Source organism: Gambusia affinis, linkage group LG10 (genome assembly GCF_019740435.1).
Source record: "Gambusia affinis linkage group LG10, SWU_Gaff_1.0, whole genome shotgun sequence".
Lineage (NCBI taxonomy): Eukaryota > Metazoa > Chordata > Actinopteri > Cyprinodontiformes > Poeciliidae > Gambusia > Gambusia affinis.
In genome coordinates, this window is record NC_057877.1 from 17499013 (window position 1) to 17525652 (window position 26640).

The window sequence follows — 26640 nt, forward strand, 5'->3', positions numbered from 1 at the left end:
TCGACCAGTCCTAATGCCGTTGCACTTTAAGTCTACACACACTGGAATTGCTGCCAGACTGTGTTTCTATTCCCCTCAAACTTTTATTTATTTAGTCATTTTTCAGAAGGCAGCATCTTGGCATCTCGTTGTGCTTTGGACAGTTTTTGCTTTAGAAGATGGCAAAACGAAGTATTTTTTTTTATTTTTATTAAACAACATTCAGAATCCATTTTTTCTCTTTGTTCGTTCATATGTACAGACTGCCTTTCCAAAACCATTTTTAACGTTTCAAACCAGCAGACTGCAGTACACATACAGGAGAACGACCCAATCATTCTCAAATTTAAAAAGTATCAAGAGTTCAAAGAATTTGCCCTTTACAGAAGAGATTCATATTGTTTTAAAATGTAAGCATGTGGTCTGAGAGGATTTACAGCACATTTAAGACAGTCCAAATTTAAGGATCAGCAGAGGAATATATTATTATATACAGCATTCAGTTTTTCCCAGGTTGTCACGTCTTTTGGCCTAGATGGGTTCCTATTCAGCACATTCTCCTCGTTTAGTGAAACAGTTGTAGCTTTTTTTTTCCCAGCTCTTTTCTGAATACTGTCTGGAAACTGAAGCTTTCTCTTCAAGTATATCAACAAATTACATGGTAAAAATAACATGTGTTTAAAGGCTCGCTACAAAGCTGATGCAACAAGAAACACTGACTTGCAAAAGTTTTCAAAGCCCTGAGATTTTTTTAGTCAAGTTACATTCTCAAAATTTAATGCACTGTTTTGAGGATTTTTAATGTGATAAAGATTACCTTGATCATTGTAGAGTTGAAAGAAATGATACCCCTAAATGAAATCAATTGCAACAAACTGCCTGTAGGGGGCACAACACAACCAGGGGGAAGAAGGCGCTCTGGTCAAATGAGACGAATGTTAACTTTTTATGCCAGAGACAGTACATCACCCCAAACACACCATCCTCAGGGTGAAACATGGTAGTGGTAGCACCATGCTTTGGGGAAACTTCTTAGGAATAAGAATGTGGATTTGAAAGTAGATGGCACTAATTGGAGGATAAACCTGAGGAACTTAAGTATGTCTGAACATACAGACTGAGGTTTATATCAAATTATGTTTGTTAGGATGCCCCAGTCAATGTCCTGACCTTTTTTATATCTTAATTTGTGTAAACCTTTTTTTTTTATTTCATAATTTTGCACTACTCTATGACAAAATGTTAAAGGGGTTGTAAAACTTTTGCAAGGAAATGTAGCTTTTGTCGTATAGGTGCAGACTCCAATCTTTTTAGTTTTTTTTTTTTTTTTATATATCTTGGGTACGCCTTTGTCTTTGAATTTGAATATGCACCACTATTCATACACAGCTCACATGTTCTTCTTGCTTAAAATCTTCATTTTCAGTCAAAAGATTTGTGTTTAGCAGAACACCGCCTGGTGACTGCACAGCCTGCTGGCACCTGAGTGGACTTTGGTAGCTCACTCGTCCAATGCCGTTCTTCATTCCCCGTTTCATGAACAGTTTTGAGTTCTCTGCCATGGAAGATTTAAATGAAATGCTTGTAAGGTTCCAGTCTGCAGCATTCGAGCCAAGCTGCCGTCCCAGCTTGTCTCTCGTGCAGTTTTTGTAGTTGCAGGTGATGTAGCGCGTGAAAGCTTCCCTGAAGGTTTTATTGAAAAGTGTGTAGACCAGAGGATTGATCCCTGATGACACATAGCCAACCCAGACAAAGATCTCCATCAGACGGGAAATAACCTTCTCAACGCAGCTGGAGCATAGAGCAGAGGTGATGTTTGTTATGAAGAACGGGCACCACATGACGACAAACAGGAGGAAGACTATGCCCAGCACTTTGGAGGCGCGCTGCTCATTGCTCAGAGTCTGCATTGACTTCTTGCCCATTGTTGACATTCTGCGGAAGGATATTTCATTCTCCGTGGGAGTGGTCATCATCTCCGCATTTGGTTTTTCTGGATGCCTGGGAAGTCTGATATCCAACATGTTCATTTGCTCAGCTTGAGAAGAAGCTAAGGCCGGGTCGCTTTGAAAAACTGTGGAGATCGGTGAAGCGCTAAAGCGCTGGGTCACCTTTGACCGCAGCAAATAAACCTTTTTGCGCAACACTTGCACGGTGAGAAGGTAGATGATCATCATGATTGTCAAAGGGATGAAGAATGCTGTCAGGGAGCCAAAGATGATGAACTCTGAGAAAGTGTTGGGTTTCAGCAGGCATGTGTGATTACTGTTGAAGGTGACATTCTTGTCGTGAAGATTCTTCAGCCCTTTTATCGGGATTGGGATTGCAATACCTGGAAAATGGAAAATACTGTTAATATTGGCAAAAATAAACACTAAAAAGACTCTGAAGCCATTTTTAAATAACTTATACCATAATTAGATTTTTAATCTAGGAGATTATGGTGTGTTTAGTTAAGTACAACACTATTGTTTTTGTTGGCAGCTCATTGTTAATACCCAGTGAATGATGGAAAAACTAAACTAGATAAATTGGCCTTGATACAACCTTCCATCCGTTTACTCATCTACCCAATCTCTTTCCCAGATGAAAGATTTTCTTTTACAGCAGCTGACAGATATTTGACTCTTCACCTGAGCTGCCAAAAAATCCTTAATCAAAAACTTAGTTCTTAGGGGGAAAACTACTGAGTAATAATGTGACTACTCTAGAGATTTGTGTAACAAATGTGCAGCGGTGAGCAATTTGTTTTCCTAAAAGTCCACATGAAAAACTAGGATTGGTTCATAGTTCAAATTATATATTTGATATTAAACTCTGCTGAAGCTAATGTTTGATACGCTTTATTACCAACTATAACTTAATGTTTTACTGTAAATAATTGTCTTTTTAGACTCATTAAAATAAGTTGTAATATACGGGTGGGCATTTATTTTATCATTTATCATGAGAAATTTCTTACAAGAATTTAGATTTATTGTCACAATAAACTCTAACTAATGTAAAAGTATAGTGTTACTATTTTTTTTCTCCACTGTTCAATGAAGACATCAATAAATACCAATAAATTTGAAAATACTGCTTTTGTGTGTAGTTTAGTAATACAAATCACACTTCTTTATGTGACAAGTGTCCTAAAGAAGCATTTACAAATGGGAATGTTTTTCAAGAGCATAATTTGTGTTTGTGGGTTTATAACTGCTGTGACACAGTCATGCTGTTAACTAAAAAAAGAAGTAATAAATGGCTCTTATTGTCACTTTTATTGTTATCATAATAGCAACCCAAAATATTGTAATTAGACTTTGAATCCATATCACTCACCCTTACTGTAATCCCAGATGCTCCCTGTTTTCTGCTTTATATTTCAGTTCAGTTGAATTCAGCTTATTAGTAAAGCGCCACACACACACACATTCACAACCACTGAATGTGGTTGTGAATGTGTGTGTGTGTGTGTGTGTGTATATATATATATATATATATATATATATATATATATATATATATAATTTTATAGCCCTTTCTAGAATGATGGGCATCATCTGTTCTAGTTGCTTCTTGAAATCTTGCAGCTCACTTCATGGTGTCAAACAGATATTAGGGGATTCTGATTCATTAGGTCAAATAGTCATCAAGTTGTGTTTTTTTTTTTCACATAAAATATAAAATCACCAATTGAAAATTATATTTTATAGGTTTGTTTTGTCTGATATTATAATCTTTAGATCTAAAACATCTAAATGTGACAAAAGAAAACTTTTTCACAGCTCTCTATAAGCTAGTTAAAATAGAAACCCAAGCAGGAATGCTAATCCTCTTCATGGGTCATCTAAAAGACAAGATACGGTCCAGAGATCATAAAGTACCCAGTTCTTTAATTAGAGGAAGGATAAATAATAAGCTTACAAATGGATATGAGCCAAACGAGTGCGATCTTGGCCAGGGCTTTGGCTCTGGATTTGTATTGGCTGTGTTGAATCGGCTTCTTGATGGCGATGTAGCGATCCAGTGAGATGGCACAGAGATGCATAATGGACGCTGTCGAGAAGAGCACATCAAGGAAGAGCCAGATTGGGCAGAGAAAATCTGGAAGAGGCCACCTAGAGTCTGTAGAGAAGACGAGATGGAGGTTAATCTCATCAACTATTTCCTCGTACAGTAGTTATCACTGATTTTATCATGTCTAAAATTAGCAGCTAAATTAATGAGCTTGTTGGGTTTTCTTATATTAAGAAACCCTTTTCTGACTGTTATGGGAGATTCAGGGCAGCTGAAGAGATTACAAACATCAGTCATGTAAAAAAATTGATGCTTGTTTATGTGTGTGAGGAATGTCTTTACTGGAAACTGAGGGTTCACTGCCTGTTTATGGAGCTAAAAGTGCTTCATGTAGATTGTGGCTTAGACTGAGTTCAACAGTAGTGTTTATTTTGACTTCCAGGCGTAAAACTGGCAAGAAATTTGTTCTGGCTTTTGTCTCTGACTCCATTAACTTTACAAAAGCCTGTTTGTGGAAATATTTCGTATTTTTTCTCTTATTATGATTATGTTCACTTATGTTTCATACTGTGGGGGGATTTTTGACTTTCAGTTTTGGTCAGTTTGGGAGGATTTCATTGATGAATAACAGCTCTCTTTCTCCTTGAGTGGATGCTCACTGGAAGTTTTTTTTTTTTTTTTTTTTTTTGAAATGTTGATTAAATTTGTCTTGAGAATAAACAGAATAGGCTGTGAAAGTCACCTAGCCACAGACAAGCTTTTCATTTTGTTAAACTGAAACAGGAATGTATGAATCATATAACTTTGTTATTATATTCAACTTTGTAGCAGGCTGCTGCCCAGTTGTGGTCACTTGGTTTACAGAAGCATTTTATCTTCTTCTCAGTTTATTTTAAAGCAGTGTAACTGCCTTCATTTTCTTTCATTTGTCCTTTATGTGTTTTTCAACCAAGCATCACTGGTTATTATAATTTCCAGAATTTTCTGGTCCTCACTTATACTCGTTAAGAATTACAGAGCTCTGACCACTGCAGTGTAGTTTGTGTCTTATTATTGTTAGAAAAAATACAAAATGGCAAAGAAGCGTCTTAAATGACATTTTTCTTCTCTGGAATCACAATGTTGATCTTAACAAAAGTAGCAAGCCTGAAGGTCCACACACAGACTTTGTGCAAGGTCTCTAAAAAGTCAGAAAGAACTTAAATTTGGTGATTTTTAGGCAACACTGGTCTTTTTACTCTTTGTATACATGCAAGAAAAACAAAACAGATGAACAATTAATAATTTAGTTATATGTGTGCGCATTGTTTCTTGTTTACATTTATTTCTTTTTCTTTTTCATGAGAATTGTACTGGTAGTATTTGCCTGTTCTGTAATTTTGTAATGAGGAATCCAGGCAGCACTATGGTGCGACAAAACTACAAGCCCCATGATGCATTGAAGCAATAAATCCTGATGAAAGGAAATTATCCCCAGATAAGGTATTTAAAATGAAAATGTTCTCCTTAAATTGCTCAGCATCAGCTTCTTCATCTTGGCAGAGTGTATTTATAAAGAGTTGCCATTAAAACAGTAATCATATTAGCTTGCTAAAACCCTCAAATATTATATGCTTTAAGGGAGGAAATCTAGCAACATATGTGTAAATGCAGTTGAGCCACAAGCCAAAAAATGTCTGTTAAAGTTCAAATTTTAACATGCCTTTGTTACTAAGTTGAATATAAGTTAATGGATAAGCAAGTTTTTTTACTTTTCTTACCCTAAAACATTTAGAAACTTGAATATAAATCATTTTAATCTCCAGTTCCCACTGGGTTAAATGTTTAAACAGAGATGAGAATAGTTTCTGGTTTTAGCACAAAGCTAAGGAACATTTCTAGAATACCTGTCTGGATTTACATTGCACACACGCAAAGTATCAGTCAACCTGTTTATTTTTACCACTTGGCCAGCGTCACTTTTAGCATTGCTTAAATATTCAAAAGACAGCCCACCTAAACGCAGCTACAGAGATTCCATTTATTTTAAATGATCTTTTACATATTTCTAAATGATGTTTGTTGCTAACAGCAGGTTGTCACTACGTACTGTATCCTGTGATGTGTGCCAGAGGGTTTGGTATGAGGTGCGGGTCGTCCTCCTGGCAGGTTCATGTTGATCAGTCAGCTCTGCTATGCCTCACCCAGCCTCATGTACACATTATATGTCCCTGTTTTTGCCTCCTAGACTTCCTCCTGCACATTTCAGCACTTAGTACTGCATCTGCTCTGATCGGAGGCCAAAGACAAGAGGAAGCCAAAGAGGCTTCCTCTTTATTGATGGCAGACGTGAAAAGCACCTCAACAGCAGTGATGGAATTAAAGAAAATACTGAAACCATATTTATTAGTTTACTTTAACATAATTCCATATAGCTGTTTTGGGAGGGGTCCCAAAACAGCTATACTTGTACTTTAAGCTTCTCTTGTCAACCTGATTTCCTTTAGGCTTCATATGTTTCAGAAAATCTTAAAATTAACTTCATTGACTTTCATCTTTTTCCTTCTTTCTCAAAATGTCAAAAAGAAAAAACTGAACAGGGTCCATGTTGAGGCAGCGGATACATCCAGTTCTTTTGAAAACCATTACGATAGAGGACGCCTTGTGTAATACCATCTTCCACTCATGTGTGTGTGTGTCCGTGTGAGATACACAATTACTATGTGGCCCATTACCTTCCAATTGAATTAATGAAGAACAGCTTCACTGCAGTACTTCGCCCTGAACTGTGTTGTTGTTTAGAAGACGTGGAATAGACGTGTAAGTCGGCGGACATGCCGCTGTTTTTATTCAGGATGGTAAACAAGTTTAAATGGGAGATATTGTTTCATATTTCATGGCCTTACTGCTTAAACTACAGAGGGAATTTAATTTCTTTTGTTTTAGCTCCTCTCAAGAACTTTTTTGTGCTTTACTGAGTGTATTTGGTGCTTTCTAGAGGTATTTTCTACTTTCAGTGTCAGTTTTTCTAATCGACAAGTTAAATTGAGTAGGAGAAAGAACACTTAAATTAAGTTTTCTGTTTGAAGACTTTGATTTGTCTCTATAGGACACATTTTATGGTATAAAATAATATATCTTGTTACACTTACTATAGAGAATAGTGACGAGTGCAATTGGCATCACTAGGAGTCCCACCAGCAGGTCGGCGACGGCAAGCGACATCAGGAAGTAGTTGGTGGCATTTTGCAGCTTTCTCTCCAGCGACACGGCCAGAATAACCAGAATGTTTCCTCCGATGGTGGGAATAATCACCATGACGATGAGGAGGGCGGCCCATCTCAGCTGAGCCTCGGGCTCCTCGTCTGCATCTGAACTGTTATTGAGCGGGTGAAACATGTTGCTGCTGATGCCGCGGCGGGCCTGAGCGTGGGCGGTGGCTCTGATCTCTGTGCTGTCAGACGCTCGGCCAGCATGGTCACTGAGTCCCGCAGGCGAAGGCGCAGGGTCTGATGGGGCCGCTCAGGGCCGGTGCACAACATGCATCGTCCCCTGAGCAGAATGACAAGTCTTTGAAATGACAACGGCTGAAAGATTTAGGGTGCGAAGTTAGCAGGGCCGCTGCAGTAAACTCCAGAGCTGGAATAATCCCATCACGAGCAGAACTTCCACAGCAAGACGATCACAGAGGTCCTCGCTTTCCCAGGCAGCCAATTCTCCCGTCATCCACTTAAAACAGCAGAAAAAGTTCTACGTTTTGTTCTTTAATGTACCCCCATGTTGATATTATGGAGAAGATAAATGCTTACTTGGTTTTACATTTAATTCATCAGTGTAGTTCCTGTCTATTAGAATAAATCCATGTCCTAAAATATGCCGTTGTTTCTGAAAATGTCAAAAACTTCCAACAAATTCTTACCTTTCTCCCAGGTTGGTGCTTGATGAGCTCCTTTTGCTTCTCAGTCCTTTAAGTATCTTCCCAAGGTGCAGCTCAAAGCCAAAAGCATTTCAATCTTGGCTTTCTATATATATTCTTCCACAGCTTTTATTGCTCCCTTTTACTGCAATGTTTTCCATATAAGAATGAAGCCGAACGCCCCGCCGCAGCAGTTAAATCTGTCCCAGACTGTAGCGATCCATGATGCCGATTTGGCTTTCCCTCCACATGCTGGAAGGAACTCCAGGCTTGCTTTGCATCACCTGAAGCGATCACAGGTTTAAAACTTTCAGATGTTGTGGCCCCGCTGCCTCCCTCTCTTGCCGGCTCTGCTTCGCAGTCTGCAATCGCCTCGCACTCTGTCCTGTCTCATTCGCCGTCTCATTCACCCCCCCCCACCCCCCCACTCCACCCACCCCTTCATCTCGCGAGCCAGACTCGATACGAAACAGATGAATGTCTTCTTGTTGGCCACGTGCCAGCGGTTCAGGGAGGTAATTTCCCTCAACACAGCCGTCCCGCTGTTTATATTTGCCACTCTGCGTTCTCTCCCCCATTGGAAACGAGCAGTGACCCGGGGGAGGCAGCAGCGATTTATGGGGGGGAACCTTTTTCTGTTGTGGTTGTACTGTAAAGCTTTTCTCCCCCTTTTTGTCCCCACTGGACTCAGATGTTCAAGCAAAAAGAGTTTGAGCCAATCCTCTGATTGTTGAGACGCATGGAGATACAGATATACAGTACAGACCAAATGTCTGGACACACTTTCTAATTGAATTCAATGAGAAGGTGTGTCCAAACCTTTGGTCTGTACTGTAGATATAGATGTAGAGACTTCAGTTTGAATACTGAAAACATAAAATACCAAAATATTATTTATGCTGCACAAATAACCAAATTGCAAATTAGCATCTGAAGATTACAGTAAGCTTGTAAATGCATTCAAATAGACATTAAGATATGTCTAAATGTATTTTATTTCCACTTTCTTGCATATACTTCCTTGTTTGTACAAAGAGACACAGAACCTTTAAAAACTGTAGAAATGGATAAAAATACTGAGATTTCTGTAAATATGACAGGGACGTATTCTTATTACAAAGTATAGAGTTTAAAATGCCTTAATCGGAAAGTATTTTCTTAATGTGTTGTAAATCATTTTCTGCTTTTTATTTGGTGTACTGTACTCCCAAACCATGCTTTGTGACATGAAAACCTTATTTTTGTGGGGTGGGGGGTCGTTTGTTTGTTTTTGTTTTGTTTCTTACATTCTGGCAGTCTGTTCTTTTGTTTTTTGTGAGCAAACTATTCTGAATATATTCCTCCCTTTTTATGATTTATTTATTTTTATTTTTTTTTACTTCCTGGACATGGCTTAAGCTTTAATTAAATCCAGGTGTCAACAAGGAAATTCTTGCTAGTTTATTGGCTTTGTAATAAAACCCAGGTTCTTTATTGTGTTTAGATGAGTGCTTGTAATGGACGCAGGCGAGCAAATGATGTGCTCTTTAAATGCTTGTTACACATTACGCAGCATCGTCATTTAAACAGCTTGTATTCCTGCTTCCTTTTGCAACAACAGCAAAAACATTCACTGAACTAGTTTAAAAAAAATGTAATTCATAGACAATTTTCTTTCTTTGACATTGTTTCCAGATAATTTTCATCGTTACTCTAACATTTTTAGAAACATTTCAGTAAATACCTTGTTTTCAGGTTTGCCTAAAGGCAGAGTTTTAAGATAGAGAAAATAGACAATAACTGAGTTTTTAGTTTTTGTCAAATCATTATTTAAATGGCTTTAATTTGTTGGAAATCACTTCTGCTTTGAGTGGGGGCCATGTTATAGTGTGGGTGCGGGTCTGAAACAGATTATTTTGAGCTGAATCTTTTTTTTTTTTTTTTTAAAGAAAGTGAACTCTAGTCATTTCTTTCCCCTGTTTTTCTGACCAGGACTCCGGAGCAGTGCCCCAGTGTGGTGTCTCTCCTGTCGGAAAGCTACAACCCTCATGTTCGCTGCGGGGCGGCCATGGCTCTGGGCATTTGCTGTGCGGGGACAGGCAACAAAGTCAGTTCATCCTTTGTTTCGTCACGTTTATTCGATCCTCTTTATAGGTTGTGATTAGGTGCTGATTGTTAACGCTACAGATTAAAAATTATTAGTGAATCTTTGTTTATTTTCAAAAAGCTGTATTTTTTGTTGCAAATTTTTACATCACAAGTCCAGCTTGTCCACCTTGCTGTCTTCATGTTTCAAGTCCATCTTTCTTTCCTGCTGGCACAAAGTGTGCGTCATTGATGTAAAGATAATCCAGGCTGAATGAAGCAGCAGGTTGTTGGCTTGTTTATGAAATTAATACAACAGAAGATTTCAGCCTGGTGTATCCTCCTTTGACCCCCGCAGGAAAGGAACTTGTCCAAAACATCCTAACTTACTTTTTTTTCCCCTTTGCTTTGTATACTTTTACTTATTACATCCTGCTGGAAAATATTTAGATTTTTTATTTGTTGACATTTCTTGGAGTTCTAATGGCAGGCCAGCACAGAAAAACTCAGATGTGAAAAGTTCATTGCAGATTAGCTTCTAAAGTGATGTGAGCTGGCACGCTGTCGTTCGGCTTTACTCTGTGCTTGTGATCGGGTTCTCTGAAGTCCAGAAAACAGAGCGAGGAAGGCAGATGTAGGGGGTGCTGCCAGTTCACGGCGTGTTTAATTATGAGGGCCGCTCAGCACCGAGGGGCTAAAGTTAATGTTTTGCACCTGATCAGCTGGGGGGGGGGGTTTCAACATTTTAGCGTTTGAATATAACCGGATCAGTGTCGCCTCAGGGAGAATGCTAATTTTGTGCCATTAGTAAAATTTCACCCTATTTTTCAGCTTTTCTTGCAAATAGGAGGAAAACTTCTCATTGTTTCTGCACTCTGTCACAAGATACTGTTTTCACAAATTTGTATAAATAGAGAAATTATTTTGTGGTTGAATGAGTTATGCTCCAATCCAGTTGTTTATAAGCTGCCAGACAGCTTTTAGAAATATTGAACTTTAATGTTGGGAGCAAAAACTGAAGGAAGCAGCCCAGCAGTTTAATTAATGCGTTCTTTAGCAGCCAACCGGGGCTGCTGATTGGATAAGACAGTAAATGCCTTTAATTACCCCCCCCCCCCCTCCCTCAACGCAGTGTGGGCAGGATGTGGTAGACGAGCGCTGGCTTTACACGCTGACTTATCGTCCCACAGCACAGCCGTCTCAGCCAGTTAGGCCGAGAGCACTGATGAAACGTCGTTTATTTTACCTCCACTGTCATCATTCTGGTTTGTTGCTCTTTCCTCTGCGGGCCCGACACCTCCCGCCTGGCCTGCTGGTGTTGGTTACAGCCATAACTGCTCAAGAGACATAAAAGCTGCAATGATAGACTGACTGCAGAGCAGAGGAGAGCGTAGAGGTTGTCCTCCCTCGCTCACTCCCTCCTTCACACCACTCATGGGAAGAGAGTAATCGTTAACTCTGTTGTCCTGGGAAACCAGATATGGATGACACTAATGTCATTAATTTGTGAGGTCTGTTTGCCTCTGCTGATAATGTCTTTTCCTGTATTTAACCAAACAAAAGTAGCACTGTTGGGGTGATCTGTTCATCGACAAAGAAAACGATTGAAAGCAAATTGTAAAGCAAAATTGTGATTCTTGGTTTTGCACAAGTGAAAGCCTGGGTACACAAAACCTTTGCAAGGATTTTTATGTAGTTTCTAGTACAAATATCTTAGTTTCCCCTTATATCAAGTGTGCCAACATACAAGTAACTTTTCAGCAAGATTTTAGGTCAGTAATTCTTTAAAATGTATTTAAAAAAATTTACTAGTTTCACTGGCAGATATTTTCACTTGTAACATGAGAAAACTAGCCAGTGAAACTAGTACATTTTATATCAATATTAAGAAATTAGTGACTTACAATAAGCTTTACATCTTGCTGAAAAGTTGCTTGTAAGTTAGTTTTGTCTTATTTAAAGTTTATCGAGATATTTTCACTAGAAGCTAGGCAAAAAATCGATGGTAAGATTTTGTTTTCGCTGTGTCCTTTGTAAATTAAAGCTAAGTCGAAACTTTAAATAGTTTCGACTATTTAAAGCTGTGATAAATGTAACCACTCAGTCTTGTTCCTGTCTCTTATCTGTTGGACTTCCTGCAAATGCAGCAAAGTTTTTCACTTTGAAAATGTAATGAGGACGAGTAAAACAAAGGAAAGAAATATTTTGCAATGCGAATACATGAATGTTTATCTGCCTGTACCTCACACAAAAACGAACGAAAAAAGTGAGTTAAGTTTGACACCTGCAGCTAAGTTAGTTATTGTTTGCCTGGTTGCATTTGCTCTTCAGAGTCGTTGTTATCAGACTGTGGGAGTTATTGGACTAATGGCAGGTAGTTGTTGATCTACTTCCCTTCTGGTTCAGGATTGTTGTGATGCACCTGACTGAAGAAGTTAAGCCAGTGAAACCATGTAGTCTGGAGCCGTCTTAAAGGTTAGCTTGGATAGCTTTGTGCGAAAAGCCTACATGGATATTTTCATTAAACGATCGCAGCAGAAATAAAATTATTGCAAGTACAGTGGTTTTGAAAATGGTATCTCATTTGGTTTGGTGTTGGTCTCACCTTCCTAAAGGTTTTGGTCTTGACTTGGGCTGGGTTGGCTCTGGTCTCAGGTCCGTTAGCAATAATACTGCTTGGCCTGGAAGATAAAGCAAACTACACAAATTATGGAAAAAGTACCAAATGATCCTTTATTCATGTCAAATAATCCTTGACAGTCCTTCATGAAAAAACTATATTAATGAAATATTTATCATTAATCATTCAATTTGTTTAGGCCCCTAATTACCACGTGGAAACGTTTTGGATTATAGATTTCTAATGTCCCTCCTCAAGGTTTATGACATGCAGGTTAACTTACTCCTCTGTTTTCTACTTTTATATTTTTCCTTCACAGGAAGCGATCAATCTGCTGGAGCCCATGACTAACGACCCGGTAAACTACGTGAGACAAGGTGCCCTCATTGCCTCGGCCCTCATCATGATCCAGCAGACTGAAGTTACCTGTCCTAAGGTGAGTGTGTCGGGAAGCTGGCTTTATTGTCTGCAGCCTGGATCAGTGAGTTGGTCTAGACTTTTGTGTTCCTCATCAAGAAAAACTGGAGAGAGTAAAATACATCAGATTTGTGCGGAGGAGAGAATCTATTTGGGAAGACTAATACAGAGAACGTAGCTGGCATAACTGCACACACTCAGCCTTGAGGCGCCCCGGCCTGACTGTCACTGACTGCTAAGAAATACCAGACACATTTTCAAAGACTTCTCATCTGCACAGTAACAGATCTAAAAGCTTGAGCCGGTATGCAGGATTGTGCTAGGAACACTTTTCTTTCAAACATTCAGTTGTTTGAAACTTTTCTTTTAAGTTTCAAATGACTAAACATCAAAGGATATTACGTTTATGTTTCCTCCAGGTTTTTTGGCTATGTGTCACATTAAAAGATATCTGGTTTACTATTTGTTAGTCATAGCTAGTCATAGCTACGATCTGTCCATTCTGCTTTTGCCTCAACTTTCAGTCCTAAAGGCACGGCAGTGATTGTAGCCTAGTGGTTAAGATGCTTTGCAGAAGTGTTGAACACTGCAAATATGATTCATTTTGTCATGTGATACTGATACATTGATGTGTTCACATACTGGATCTATGTCTTACAAATATTTAAAAGTTTTGCTTTGCCTGAAAAATATGTAATTTGTTAGACAAAACATTTTAGGAAAGATGTTTTTTATGACATAAATCAAAACACGTTCATACTGGTGCTTGCAATCCTTGAAAATGTTTGCATTTCATTTGAGTGTTTGTAGAAAGTGCTTGATATTCAAACCACACAGTTTTGATGTGTGTAATTGAAATAAAGGTTGTCTTATATTTTATAATAAAGTCATTGATATTGGAGGATTTTTTTTTGTCAATTTAGCGATTTATTTGTGAAACAGACATTTCAAAACATAAAATAGTTTATGTGATCCCTGCTATGTAAAACTATAACATCAACAGTAATTAATGTAATCTAATAGTGAATTGACTTTTTGAGTTTGTTTGTATTGTTTTTGTATCCAAAGTGTGGTGCTGTAAAAGTTTGAAAACTACAGTGCTTGAATTCTATTGTGGGAAAACTGCATAAACCTTGAAAATACGTACGAACATATTTTCTTTGTAGGTGAATCAGTTCAGGCAGCTTTACGCTAAAGTGATCAACGACAAGCACGACGACGTCATGGCGAAGTTCGGCGCCATCCTGGCCCAGGGAATCCTCGACGCAGGTCAGTCTCCAATCAGAGCGGCTGCGGGTTTACCCTCGCCTCTCACTGAGCGAAAGATTAAACCGGTTGGTGGCTGTAGATGCTCGAAGTGGTCTCACCCCTCAGGGGGAACAAAAAGCACTTCATTGCTTAATTACACAATGCATGAGGCAAACTGCGCTTTGTGGTTTCTCTGCGCCTCTCCATCACACAAAGTAACTCCGTTGCTGACCACCCGTGTGCGCCGCTTCTGGAACAGATCAAGCTAAGGTGCGTTAGCGCCCGGGGGTCCTACTTCAGCTCTACGCTGCTCTCATAGGCTTCCACCTGGTGATTATTGTTTGCCTCAGAGTCTCTGTGTTTGTATATCTGTGTGAGTGTTTGTGGACACAAGCAAGCAGTTGGCGTGTTTGTGTGTGTGTGTGTGTGAGAGAGGTTCATGAGCTGTACATCATAATATAGAGAGGGCTTCAAACAAATCCCACAATCCCGCAATGTACAAAAGAACTGGTGAGCTCACACTGACAGAAAGCAGCTCTCTTACTGACTTGATTCCAGATGGAAAATACTTACTTTCTGTACTTTGTAATAAATTTGTAATAAGCTTCCATTTCAGTTTTTAGAACATTTTTCTTTCCCCACAGAAGCAATCATGACAAAAACTCACATATGAAATGAAGAAATATTTGAAAAAAAAAAAAAAAACCCAAACAAAGACTGTATTATAAACTATTCAGTTCAGTTTGACAAAGTAAGTAAAAAAGCGATCTTTACTCTGTCTCAAACAAACAAACAGTGCTGCAGGGTTTGTCCAGATGAACGTAGATAATAGGTGGATTTTACGGTTTCTTATTCCAAACCTTGACAGAGCAGCTGGCTGTGGTTGCAGCTGGGCATTTAGAGGAAATGTCACACATATCAAAACATTTCCCTGGTTAGACTGACAGATGTAAAGATATCAGGGTTAAGTTTTGAGAGACCAAGATTGCTAAAAACCACAGAGGCAATTTTCTGGGGCCAAATATTTTGAACAAGCTTTTCTTTTATGAAGATATCTTCATGTATAGATTAGGAGTTACATGAGCAGTTTCTGATCCAGATGTTAAATAAGGGAAAAAGTGAAAATGGGGAGGACAATAGCAGGCAACGAGGGCATTTATTAAAGGGGCAGTATCATGTATTTTCTATGCAAATAGTGCCAGTTAAAAAACTTTTAACCTCAGTTGTCATGCATGTTTGAGAAATCAGGCATGGTGTGCTTATGATGAGAGAATAACATTATAACATGTTGTAAAGCTCAAAAATGTTGGTTCTACATATTACTGCCCCTTTAAGAGAAGCAGCCTAAGGGTAACTTCTGAGAAGCTCAAGTGGGAGGATATGTGTCTCTAGTTCTTTGGGGAAACGATTACAGCCTAATACAGGACATACCAGGAAGAAAACTTGTTAGAGGCTGGCCTGAAGGTTCATCTTGAAGTAGACAAGCAAGATCAGAGCATATAGTTGTCAGAATGGCCCAGGGAGATTCAAGATCTCAATGCAGTTGAGTTTGGAAAATCTTAATCAGATACTCTTCCTCTGAGCATACTGAGCTTTAGCTATTTTGCAAAGAAGAGTTTGTGAAAAATTCACTTTAGCGCAGTAAAAGCATTCACCAAAACACTCACTGTTCTTAATTTGGACCTACTTTGTGTCAGTCTGTCATATAAAATCTCGATGAGATCCACTGAGGTGTGTGGTTATGCAGCCTGACCAAATGTAGAGAGTTTAAAAGATGTTCAGCTGGTACCTACCATCAGCCTGAGATCGCCGTTTAGTTTTCCTGTCAGTACTGAACAGTTTGGATGAAAGTATCTCACTGCTAAGGCTCAATCTAAAACCAGTTCTGGATCCAGTTAGACATCAAGCAGTGAATCACTTCACAGTCGGGAACTCCATCTTGTAATTTTACAAAGAGTCAAACAGTTTAGCGATCCTGCTAAAAGAGAAACAAACAACTTCTGCCTCCCACATAAACATGGCTCAAGCTGCTGATTGTTTTCATTTTTTTCTTTTCACTAGTTTCCACATTTCCTTTTGAATTTCTCAATCTGTCTAGCTTTAGCTCAGGATGGTTATTTTGTCTCAGGACCTACATTATTTGTCAAATCAGCAGAATAAACCCAGACTAGACTCTGATCGCTGGTGTTTCTTTGTGGGTTTCATAATTTCTCTACATCATATTCTGCTGCATAATACCGAAATATATTCAGATGGAGAATATAAACTGGACATCAGGCATATTCAGGCTCTTGCAGTTTAAGTGTTCTGGGTCCTGCAGGTCGTTAGTAGTGTTTGAGGTGCAGGGAAATTGTATTTAATTTCACTGGCGGAAGCGATTAGAGCTCAGTTTCATGATCACTGGTCCTCATTAAGCAGGAAATGTCAGCCTCCAGCTCGTCCTTCCTCACTCTCCATATCCAAGTCTTCTTTTTCTCACCTCAGCAGTGTGAGCGTCCACAGGCAGACTCTTCAGTTTTACTGATGTAGCCTATTAATTTGCCTTTTTACCCAGAAAAACAAGCCCTGACTTTATTCTCTTGTCAAATATGTGCTTTGGTTGTTCATAAAGTCACACTACACCTCTAAAGGATCGCCGCTGTCCCATCATCCCCCATAACAACTCCCTGGATTGAAAATTGGCTCTCCAATCTGAGAGTTGGCAAAAACAGCAGGAGGAGATGGAAGGGGCTCCTTGTGAAGCCCACTCATACCCTTAAGTATTTAAGAGACTTTTAAGAAGAGGCGAGCGGAGCTTGTTAGAGATTCTGGCCGTCGTTCAATCTGCTGCAGAGGAAGGAGGTTCAGATGTCAAGATAAGGCTCTTGTGTTGAAGTCATCCCAACGACCTCAGACCAGAATGGATGGGAGACGACAGCGCGTGATTTAAGTGGTATTGTTTAAGATGAGTTCATTTTTAGTTGGAAGAACTACTCCCCTGTGAAATACGCTTCTTCTCTCGCCCACAGAGATGACGAGTTCATCTGCTTGTTCTTCCCCTCCTTTTGTCTTCTGGCTTTTGTTTGCTTGTTCTGGACAGAAACACACTGGATTCTGTTGCAACTTTGGCCAGATATGTCGTTCACCTTTTTAGCTGACACCAAAGATAAATGTGACATTGTCTAATTTAGAAGAGCACACAGTTACACTGTGAGTCATGCCGTCATGAAAGATTTTTCCCCTAAATATTACAAAATAGTTTGTCGTGTTTAAATAAAATACCAGAATGAAAATTATTTTTTTTCTGGCTTACTAATTTGTTTGGAACATGAAGCTCCTTTTGACCTAAACTAGTAAATATACCTAATTTATAAATGATTATGCCATCTTGTTAAACAATTAAGAGGTTCACATATGTTGCTTGAATATAATCTTTAATGCTCCTATATATGGACATCAAATAAGGTCAGCTGGGCTTCTCCACACCTTTCAATCTAATCCAAATTGTATTTAAAAATGGCAACAATGGATGTAAAGATATATTCCTATTGGCATCGCTGGTGCTCATTATCCATCAGCCATCAGAGAAGACGTCTGCATCTCATCCAGGTGTTGGACTGACACATTATTTAGTTAGAAATGTAACTAAAATTAAAAGTAGTCAGTAGTTCTCAGTCACTGCTTTGTAGATGAATTATGGATCTGTTTTGCTAAGACAAAGATAATGAATATGGTTTGATCACAGGATGCAGGAGCAGGCAGTGCCTTGGGTGTACTTGGCTTGACACAATGTCTTTGTTAATTATGAACAAAACATCCCAAATCGGAGCCAAAACACGGATAACTTTGGGTGGTGAACATCCTGGAATGAGCCCTTGTTAACCTCACAGTCCCTCATCTCATCATTTAGAGCACGACTGGTATAAAATGGTTCAGGACGGATGACAGCTGTTTTAAAAGTTGAACTTTTTTTGTTCACTGACTGTCGGTCCCAATGTCCAGTTCAAACCAGATGTTTATGTGCACCGAATAAAAAGACACACATGCAGCTTTTTTCCACTTCTGAAGTCAAATAAGACAAAATATCTCTTGTTTCTGATCAGTTAGAAAGTCATCAGAGGTAAAAGTTTGGGCACAGATTGGTTTTTGAATGGAGAATAATCATCCGCATACAGACAATGTGGTTACAAAGTGGCTTAATGACAACAAAGCCAATGATTTGGTGTGACAAGAATCCTTCTGTTATATGGACTTTATTACATTGACATGTTGGACTATTTCTCACAGACCTTCACGTCATTCTATTCCACATAATCAACCTGATATTTTATTCCATTCTCAGTCATATTGACTCGCATCTCTGCTCAGCCTGAAATGTCTCTCGACTTCCATTGTCCAGGTGGACGCAACATGAGCATCTCTCTCCAGTCCAGGACCGGCCACACTCACATGCCGTCGGTCGTGGGGCTGCTGGTCTTCACTCAGTTCTGGTTCTGGTTCCCTCTGTCTCACTTCCTGTCGTTGGCCTTCACACCAACAGCCATCATCGGCCTCAACAAGGATCTGAAGGTACTGAAACGTCACCTGCGACCGCAGCCTCTGACGAATATGTGAAGCATCGCTTGCTGTTCTGCTTGCAGATCAGCAAGAACTGAATACAAATGAGAAATATTCAAAATGACTTATTCTGATATTAGACCAACACAAAATAGTTCAAAATTACTCACTTTTTCTTAACAGGTTTTCAAAACTGTGGCACATTTGTTGTCAGCCCCTTAACTCTGATGCCCCTAAATATAATCTATGGGGGTTAGAGGTATCTAATTAGTACATATACAAACCCATTTACTAAATTAGAATATTATTGAAATTTATTTAACTCAATTTATAAAGTGAAACACAATATATACGGTAGATGAATTAAACACAGACTGATGTTTTAAGTCTTTATTACTGTTAAATATGACGACTTTCTGCTTCCACCAAATGAAAACAAGACATATAAGATTAGATTATAACATTAGACCAATAAACACACATTTAATGCAGAAATGTGGGCTAAATGCAAAGTATATTTAATTCTGGCTTTAACATTATTGTCAAGAACTATTTTTAGTCTGACCAGTGAGCCTCATCAAAATCCATTGTCTAAATTTCTGGACTTTTGGTGGATATTAATGTTATGCCAGTTTCTAAAGGTGCCTAGTTCATATGATTTAATTTGGGGGAATGAAGGGACCAAAGCAAAAGTGCTCACCACATTTTCATTCTTTCTTTTTTTTTTTTTATGTAAAAAGTTATGTATCATTTCCTTCCCTCTTAACAATTATGCATTACTTTATGTTGATGTTTTAGATTATAGCCTGACAGAATGTGAACAATCTAAAGATGTCAAAATGATTTTTAAAATCATTTTGACAACATTTCATCTGTGATTTTGTTTCCCGTTGTGCATTTAGTGCAGAACGTCTGTGGCGGTCCTCTCTGTGGGCCTGTTCTGGCCTCCAGCCATTCCAACAGCGGTGCCGACAGATCAGTGTGACTTCCTGCAGCTTTGAGCTGACATTAAATAGGCTTTATCTCCTCTTTGCTTCTCAAAGCCAGGGCAGTTTATGAGCTGCATATCGACGACAATCTGCTTTAAATAATACAGAAAGAATGTAGGAACGCCGGGAGGTTTGGGCTGCCAGATCAACTCGCCGCATAGTTTTGGTTGAACCACAAAGCACAAACCTCTCACAAGTAGACTGAAAAATAACTTCATTTGTTCTTGAATCAAAGAAATGAGTCGATAACAATCATTGATTTGTTATCGATGTGGAACAAAATGTGGAAATCGCTGGTTCCACATTCTGCAGCAGAATGCCGCTGTTGGAGTCACTTAAATCATCTAGCTTTAGGGAACTGGTCTTAATCTGGAGGTTTACACTAAAGAGAAGCAGCTGCAGCTTCATGGCAGAACGCTGGTTCAGTTTCACAGAAAATAAAGTCTGCTGCTGTTAGAAGAAATGAATAACTGAGGTTTAAGCTATTGTCACAGAAAGTTGGTTAGAAATGGATTTAACTCTTCATTTGGTGCTTCACCTCAATCCCTTGGATGATTTTGCCGTTATTAATTTCAGCTCTTAACATATGAAACAAATATTAATTCTCCAAAGTTTAAAATCCCTATAATGTCACTTTATTTTTTCATAAATTAGGCGTTTTGCATTTATTCAAATGTGATTTTTTTATTTTTTATTTTTTTGCAAATTAGTTTCTAAATCAAATCCCTGGGTCTTTGGTTACTTAAAATAATGCTTTCCAGAATTTTTTATTTATTTATTTTTTTTGCATCTATATATTTCTTCCAATTTCTTTTCTCTGAATGCTGTTAATGTCATTCTTTGCCATACTCTATACTGTTTCATTCTCACTAATTTTGAAGTGATTTAGTGGATCGGATGTCTTTTTGAGCAAAGATATGAATTATAAAAAATATTTTTTTAAAAGGTCGTTTGAAATATTACATTTCAATATACACTTTTTATCATTTCTTTAAGTTTAGTCATTGCATTAGTAAGAAATATTTGATTTTAAAAAATAACCAGGTGGCCAAGCCAGGTTAGAATATGCCTGTCAACACTCGCTACAATAATTTAAGGAAAATTTTTTTTATTTATTTATTTATTTATTTTACATTTGTTTGGGATTATAATATGAGAAAACCAGTTTGAAAGCTTATGTATATTTGAATATGACCTGTTTATGTCAAAGCTCAACAGAATTACACTTTGAGTTGGTGCATTTCTGACGCTTTGAGCTTCTTGATTTCTTCCTGTCGCTGAGCAGCTATGAGCCGCTGACTGCAGGCTGTACCAGACCAGATAGCCTGACTAATTACTAATTATAAGTAATTAAGGCATATCTGGGGTCTCAAACTCCAGTCCTCTGGGGCTTTTAGCTCTCTGTCTGCTTCACCTCATCTGAATTAAATGATTAGGTTATTAGCAGGACTCGTACTGAGATCATTCAGTCATTTGACCAGGGATACATCTAAACACTGGAGAACAACTGAAATTTTAGACCCCTGCTCAATAAATAGATCGGAATAACACTAAAATATGGTTAAAATATCGGTAGAACAATAACCAATATATTATTGTAGCATTAGTATGATCCTTTTTGGTTTTAAGTAAAATCATTTAGGTAATATTTAAAATTTTAGTGTACCTACTGCTCTTTAGGCAGGTTAGAATCGTTCAACGGACCATACAGAACAGGTCCGTTACATTTGCTTACACAAAATCATTCTGAGGTAATGAGATTTCAAAACACGTTTCCATCGATTCTGACTTGACAGTTGGGAGGTTTTTGAGGTCTGGGTTGTAACTCTGCTCAGTCTGGATGACTTCACCACTTAATATCGTGGGTGAGAACTGTCACTCTGCTAGATGGTTGAAGATTGGTCTTGGATGTAAAGAGTAACCTAAAACAGCGGATGGAGAAGAAGCATGTGTAGGTCATAGAGCGGCTCAGACAGTGTCCAGATCTCAGGCCTGCAGAAAATCTTTGGTTTGCGGTGAAGCTTCAGGTTTTTAAGCAGCAGCAAAGAAACGTAAAGGGGAACGGACCGGAGTCCCTCCTGATATGACCGCCTGCTGGACGCGTCTTAGCCTGCCTGGCAACAAAGGTTTCCAAACACCAAGGCATGTTTTGGAAATAAAAATAATAATAAAAAATAACAAGAATTTCAAAGGAGTCTGATATGCTACATTTGTTATAGGATATAAAAATCGTATCGCTTATAAAGTCATCTTTGCTGCTTCCTCTGTTCAGATGCCGAAGGTGCAGTACCGCTCCAACTGTAAGCCCTCCACCTTCGCCTACCCGCCGGCTCTAGAGGTTCCCAAGGAGAAGGAGAAGGAGAAGGTGAGAACAAAGGCGCCACGGCGCATTTCTGACATTTTTACTCCGGGAAAAATGATCTCGCTTCATATTGATTTGTTAATGATTTCACACACCCACTGGCAGAACTCATCATTTCCTTCCCCCCTAGTGTTTATTTGCCTAACATCTTCTGGCCCGTTTCTTCTCGGTTGCTCTGAACCTAGTGGAGAACATAGCGGCACATGTTTATTTTGTGGTCGGCTAGCTTTTGTGCTTTTAAAGCGATTTTTGCAGAAGGTCTGAACTGTCTGTGGTGTTGTCTTACCTCGTGGAAATGTCTCCATCTGTTTGCGTGGCAGGTTTCCACCGCTGTTCTCTCCATCACAGCCAAAGCCAAGAAGAAGGAGAAGGAGAAGAAGGAAAGGGAGGAGGAGAAGATGGAAGTGGTGAGTGGAAGCCTCCAGAAGCACCTTCGTCTTCACTGGTCCTGCGTTTAAATCGCTGTGGTTTTAAAAGAGGGATTCTTTTATTGCTGTTTGGGTTAAACTTGATGTAAATAAACCTAATTGCATTTACGTTTTATAGGATATTTATGATGTAGTTACATTTTGGGAGATTTCTACCCCTGTGGGAGGTTCACACTAAATGTTCAAATGTATTCTGTGTTTTTATTGGCTAATGGGAAAAGTTTATTACACCCTTTACTGAAGGCCTCTGGTATTCTAATAAAGTAACTGTTAAATGGACTTTTATTGGAGCATTTGAGGGACTCATTCATTGTTCAGCCACTTAAGCTCTCTGAGTCCGACTCCGAACACACACACACACACACCTCACTTCATTCCTCTTCTCCCTTTCTTGATCTTTGAGACGGACCAGAACCAGTAGAGACTTACTCTGGGGTTTTCTTTGGGTGTGTGCTGCATGTTTGATTCGCTTTGCCACGCCGAATCTCGGCTCCGGGGCTGAGAGACAAGCCTCCAAATGTCTGGGCCGTTAAAACCTCCTGAGGTTTTTAATTCCTGCTATAACGGAGACCATTCTGCTCACAAAAGTATTCAACCCACTTAAACTGTTGCACGTTTTGGCAAGTTACAACCAGAAATGTCATTTATTTGTGTTTTTATGCAATAGATCAACTTGGAACGGAAAATAACTATGAAGTAATTATGAGTTTAGGTCTTTGACTGGATTGAACTTGAATTTTAGAATTCAAGTTTTAACTTCACATGGGGTCATTTTTCAAGATGGCTGAAATTTCTGAGCCTTAGACCAATTACTGCCATAAAATCGTACCGATTTTCAAGATTTGAATAAACTTTGTCACATCGTATGTTTTCCACAATGATCCTCTTATTCATGCAACTTTAAAGTCATAAATTGTCACGAAATAAGACGCCCAATGAGGACTTTGCTTTTTACAAATCTCACATCAGTCGTCAACTGGAAGGAGACAAAGATGTGTGACACAAACTGAATGTTGTCTAAATGTTTAGTATTAGTTTGCACTCATTTTTTGTGGGTGTTTAACTAGCATCTAGTCATTTTTTTGTGTTTAGCCATTTAGCATTAGCATTGTTAAATAAATTAGTGGTTAGTGAACCAAGTCATTCTCTCTGTTCTCTACTACATCCATGGTGGCCATAATGAAAGTATCCACCAGAAAAAACAAAAATTGAATGTATATGATTTCTATGGATCAAATTATACATGATTTTCATCTGTGATAAAAATTGCTAAGTTTACTGCAGAAATAAATTTTTCCTGGTAAGAAGGGTAGGTTTGCAGATTAACTTTCTAATTTGAGACGATGGATTCCTTTCATTACTTTGTTTTCGTCTGTCACATAAAATCCCCCCCAAAAACCTTTTAGTTTGTGGTTGCAATGTGATTTAGAAAAGCTCAAAAGCCATCATTACTCTCTCCAGGCATTTACGTGAGGAATAAGTCAGTCAGTTTTTCTGTTTATTTTTTCCCGTTACAGGAAGTGCTGGAGGCCGAGAAGGAGAAGGAGAAAGAGAAGGAGAAGGAAAAGGAGAAGAAGGATGAGGAGAAAGAAAAAGAGAAGAAGAAAGAGGTGGAGCCAAACTTCCAGCTGTTGGAGAACCCGGCCAGAGTGATGGCGCCGCAGCTCAAGGTCCTGACGATGCCGGAGTCCTGCCGCTACCAGCCTTTCAAACCGGTAACCACAGCGTCCATGTTTATGTGTACAAACATCTAAATTCTTCACTTCAATTATGACATGCTTCCCATATAAAACATTTCAGAGAGGACATGTCCTCCAAAACAAACTGCTAGGTTTTGACTCGTATCTAAAAGTCTAGAAACTTCCTCTCTGTGGCTATAAAGCAGAATCCGGCGTTCCTGCTGTAAATGTTGACATCTCTGCAGTAAATGGCAGGAACAGCGTTCAGTCACCCAACAGGTGCTCTCCCAAGTCCCATAAAGAGGAACCTCTGTTTGATTCTTGTGTCCAGCAGGCAAATGTTCAGAGTATTGTGCTGTATGCAGCGCTGCGTCAAGCGCCAAAAGGTTGTCTGCGCTCGTCTGAAGTTCAGTTCTGCCGCCTTCCTTTTAAGGGTTTGTTTTTGATTTAACGGTCGGGTTTAGGAAGTGGAGAGGTTTTACAGACTTATCTTGGAATCTGTTGAATGTAACAGTATTTATTAAGAGATTTCCTGTTTAATTTGGTGGAGATTATTTTTTTTCCTGCTTGACTTTTTCGATTTTGTTCAGATCAAGCTGGCTTCAAGCCACCATCTTTCTGAGGCGCTGATGATTTAAAATATCACTCAGTATTTAACTTGTTAGCCCGCTGCGTTACTGATTCCTCTTATCCTTCTCTGACCAGCTTCACACAGGGGGGATCATCATCCTGAAGGACACCAGCGAGGAGGAAGAGGACCTGGTGGAACCCGTCTCAGCTCATGGACCCAAAATAGAAGAGGAAGAGCAGGAGCCTGAGCCTCCAGAGCCCTTCGAGTACATCGACGAGTAGAAATGTTTCCACAGGAATGGTATGTTCACGTGAGCTTTGTGATTGTTTTTATTGCAGTTTTTTCTTCTCCTGTTGGCCAAAAACAGTTTCCACATTTACTGGCACCTGTGGTTAAAAAAAAACCCTGAAATCTATTATTAGTTTGTTAGGAAAACTCAAAACCGGTTAGCTCAAAACAGGTTAGCTTAGCATTTCAACCTTGTGTTGCACACACACACAGGATGACTAGAAAAAGGATAAGAGGTAATTGCGTTTCTTATTTAATGGAAACAGCAATTCCAAAATTATGCTTTTTCGACGTTAGCGAAATATTGACAAAGCTATAGGAAACGCAGCTATAGGGATCAACGCTGCCTGAAGCACAATGCGCTGAACATGAACTCCTCATCCTGCAGCCGGCAGGAGAAACCTTCTCATGAACTCATCTGTCTTCAAGCGCCATAAGGATTCCTGGCTGCTTGATGTGTTTGTGTTGGACAGTCCGCTGCCCGTCTCCCTTTATCGGGGTGAACGGCTGCGTGTGGCGAGACCGATGAGGTGTCAATGACCAAATTAGGTCCTCGGTCCTTACCGTATCGTCTCTCCACGAGGCTGAAGCGCTGTGGCGGATTAATGGGCGCAGAGAGGATAGCCGGCTGACCTCATGGGTTTGGATTGGATGGTGCAAACAGATCTGAGGGCGGCTGAAGGTTTAATAAGGTCCAGGTTAAATGCACAGAACATGTTCTGTCATGGCGTCCTGACCACTGCCTGATCCAAAAGGTGACCACGCTTCTCTTTTGGACAACAGCAAAAATAAGAAAAAGTTTTCAGCAAATTGCAGCAATTTTCAGAATAACGTTCCCAGTTCAGTTATTGGAGGTTTATTGATTATTTTTTTAATTTTCATTATTTCTGTTTTTTTCTCCTCAGACACAAGAAGACTTCAGATAGCAAGGCTTAGATCTCCTTTGTGGGGGGTTGTCTTCATATCCAGCCACATCCTTTCTTCACTACTTCTTCTACACGTTTCCTTCCTGTTCTGGCTGCTCATTGGCTACTCAAAGAATATATCACGTTCTCATTTTGTATATTTTTTTTTTCCGTTCTGTTCAATAAAGAAAAAAGACAATAAAAACTGAAGAGAGTGGGTGTTTATTTCACCATCCGTGCCGTGAGGGAGTTTTTCTGAAGTCACACATTTGATCTGGATTTACTTTACAGCTGAGGCGATGTTGCTGTAAGAACTTTAGCGCCGAGTACTGGGATTACTGGGAGCCTCACATATCCAACTGAAAAATGCAATAGAATAGTAGTGCAGCAGCTACATGTCGTATAAAAATATCTAAAAACGACATAAACTGAATATTAATAAATCATCTACAGATAAAATCTAAATTTGAATTGTAGAATATGTGAAGAGTGTGACCAGACTTATTGTTTATATAAATATTGCACAGAATGGACTGCGATACAAGTGCAGAGTGAAGATGAAAGATTTTTTTACTGTTGGTCTCTTCAGTGTGTCTTTTTATCACTTGATCCAGAATCATGAGCTCAAAAGTTATCCTGGACCAGAAAAAATATAAT

General features: G+C 39.1%; 2 protein-coding genes across 4 annotated transcripts in view; one reads left to right on the forward strand and one right to left on the reverse strand.

The window, feature by feature from the left end:
- psmd1 (proteasome 26S subunit, non-ATPase 1) overlaps positions 1-26188 on the forward strand; it is a 34302-nt gene extending 8114 nt beyond the window's left edge. For both annotated transcript variants that reach the window (XM_044129623.1, XM_044129624.1), the window contains exons 17-25: positions 9848-9962; positions 12880-12996; positions 14144-14246; positions 18604-18773; positions 22023-22115; positions 22433-22519; positions 24058-24255; positions 24925-25090; positions 25984-26188. In XM_044129623.1, the coding sequence (XP_043985558.1) occupies positions 9848-9962; positions 12880-12996; positions 14144-14246; positions 18604-18773; positions 22023-22115; positions 22433-22519; positions 24058-24255; positions 24925-25071 (1030 nt within the window). In that variant the 3' untranslated portion in view covers positions 25072-25090; positions 25984-26188. The remainder of the gene's footprint in view (positions 1-9847; positions 9963-12879; positions 12997-14143; positions 14247-18603; positions 18774-22022; positions 22116-22432; positions 22520-24057; positions 24256-24924; positions 25091-25983) is intronic.
- Positions 170-8256, reverse strand: htr2b (5-hydroxytryptamine (serotonin) receptor 2B, G protein-coupled). Of its 2 annotated transcripts, XM_044129625.1 has the most exons (4): positions 7880-8256; positions 7113-7689; positions 3889-4089; positions 170-2311 (listed from the first exon to the last, which is right to left on the reverse strand). In XM_044129625.1, exons 2-4 carry the CDS (start codon positions 7357-7359, stop codon positions 1359-1361), a joined length of 1401 nt encoding a protein of 466 aa, XP_043985560.1. In that variant the 5' UTR covers positions 7360-7689; positions 7880-8256; the 3' UTR covers positions 170-1358. The 2 variants fall into 2 exon arrangements, with proteins under 2 accessions (XP_043985560.1, XP_043985561.1); XM_044129626.1 differs by having other exon boundaries at positions 7113-8256.
- Positions 26189-26640: the final 452 nt, after the last annotated feature.

Excerpts from the sequence above, each read along its gene's own strand:
- htr2b (XM_044129625.1), bottom strand. The coding sequence starts at position 7,359 with ATGTTTCACCCGCTCAATAACAGTTCAGATGCAGACGAGGAGCCCGAG. Across the intron at positions 4,090-7,112 it reads ACTCGTCACTATTCTCTATA|ACTCTAGGTGGCCTCTTCCA; the intron begins GTAAGTGTAACA and ends TCTTCTCTACAG. Across the intron at positions 2,312-3,888 it reads CGTTTGGCTCATATCCATTT|GTATTGCAATCCCAATCCCG; the intron begins GTAAGCTTATTA and ends TCCATTTTCCAG.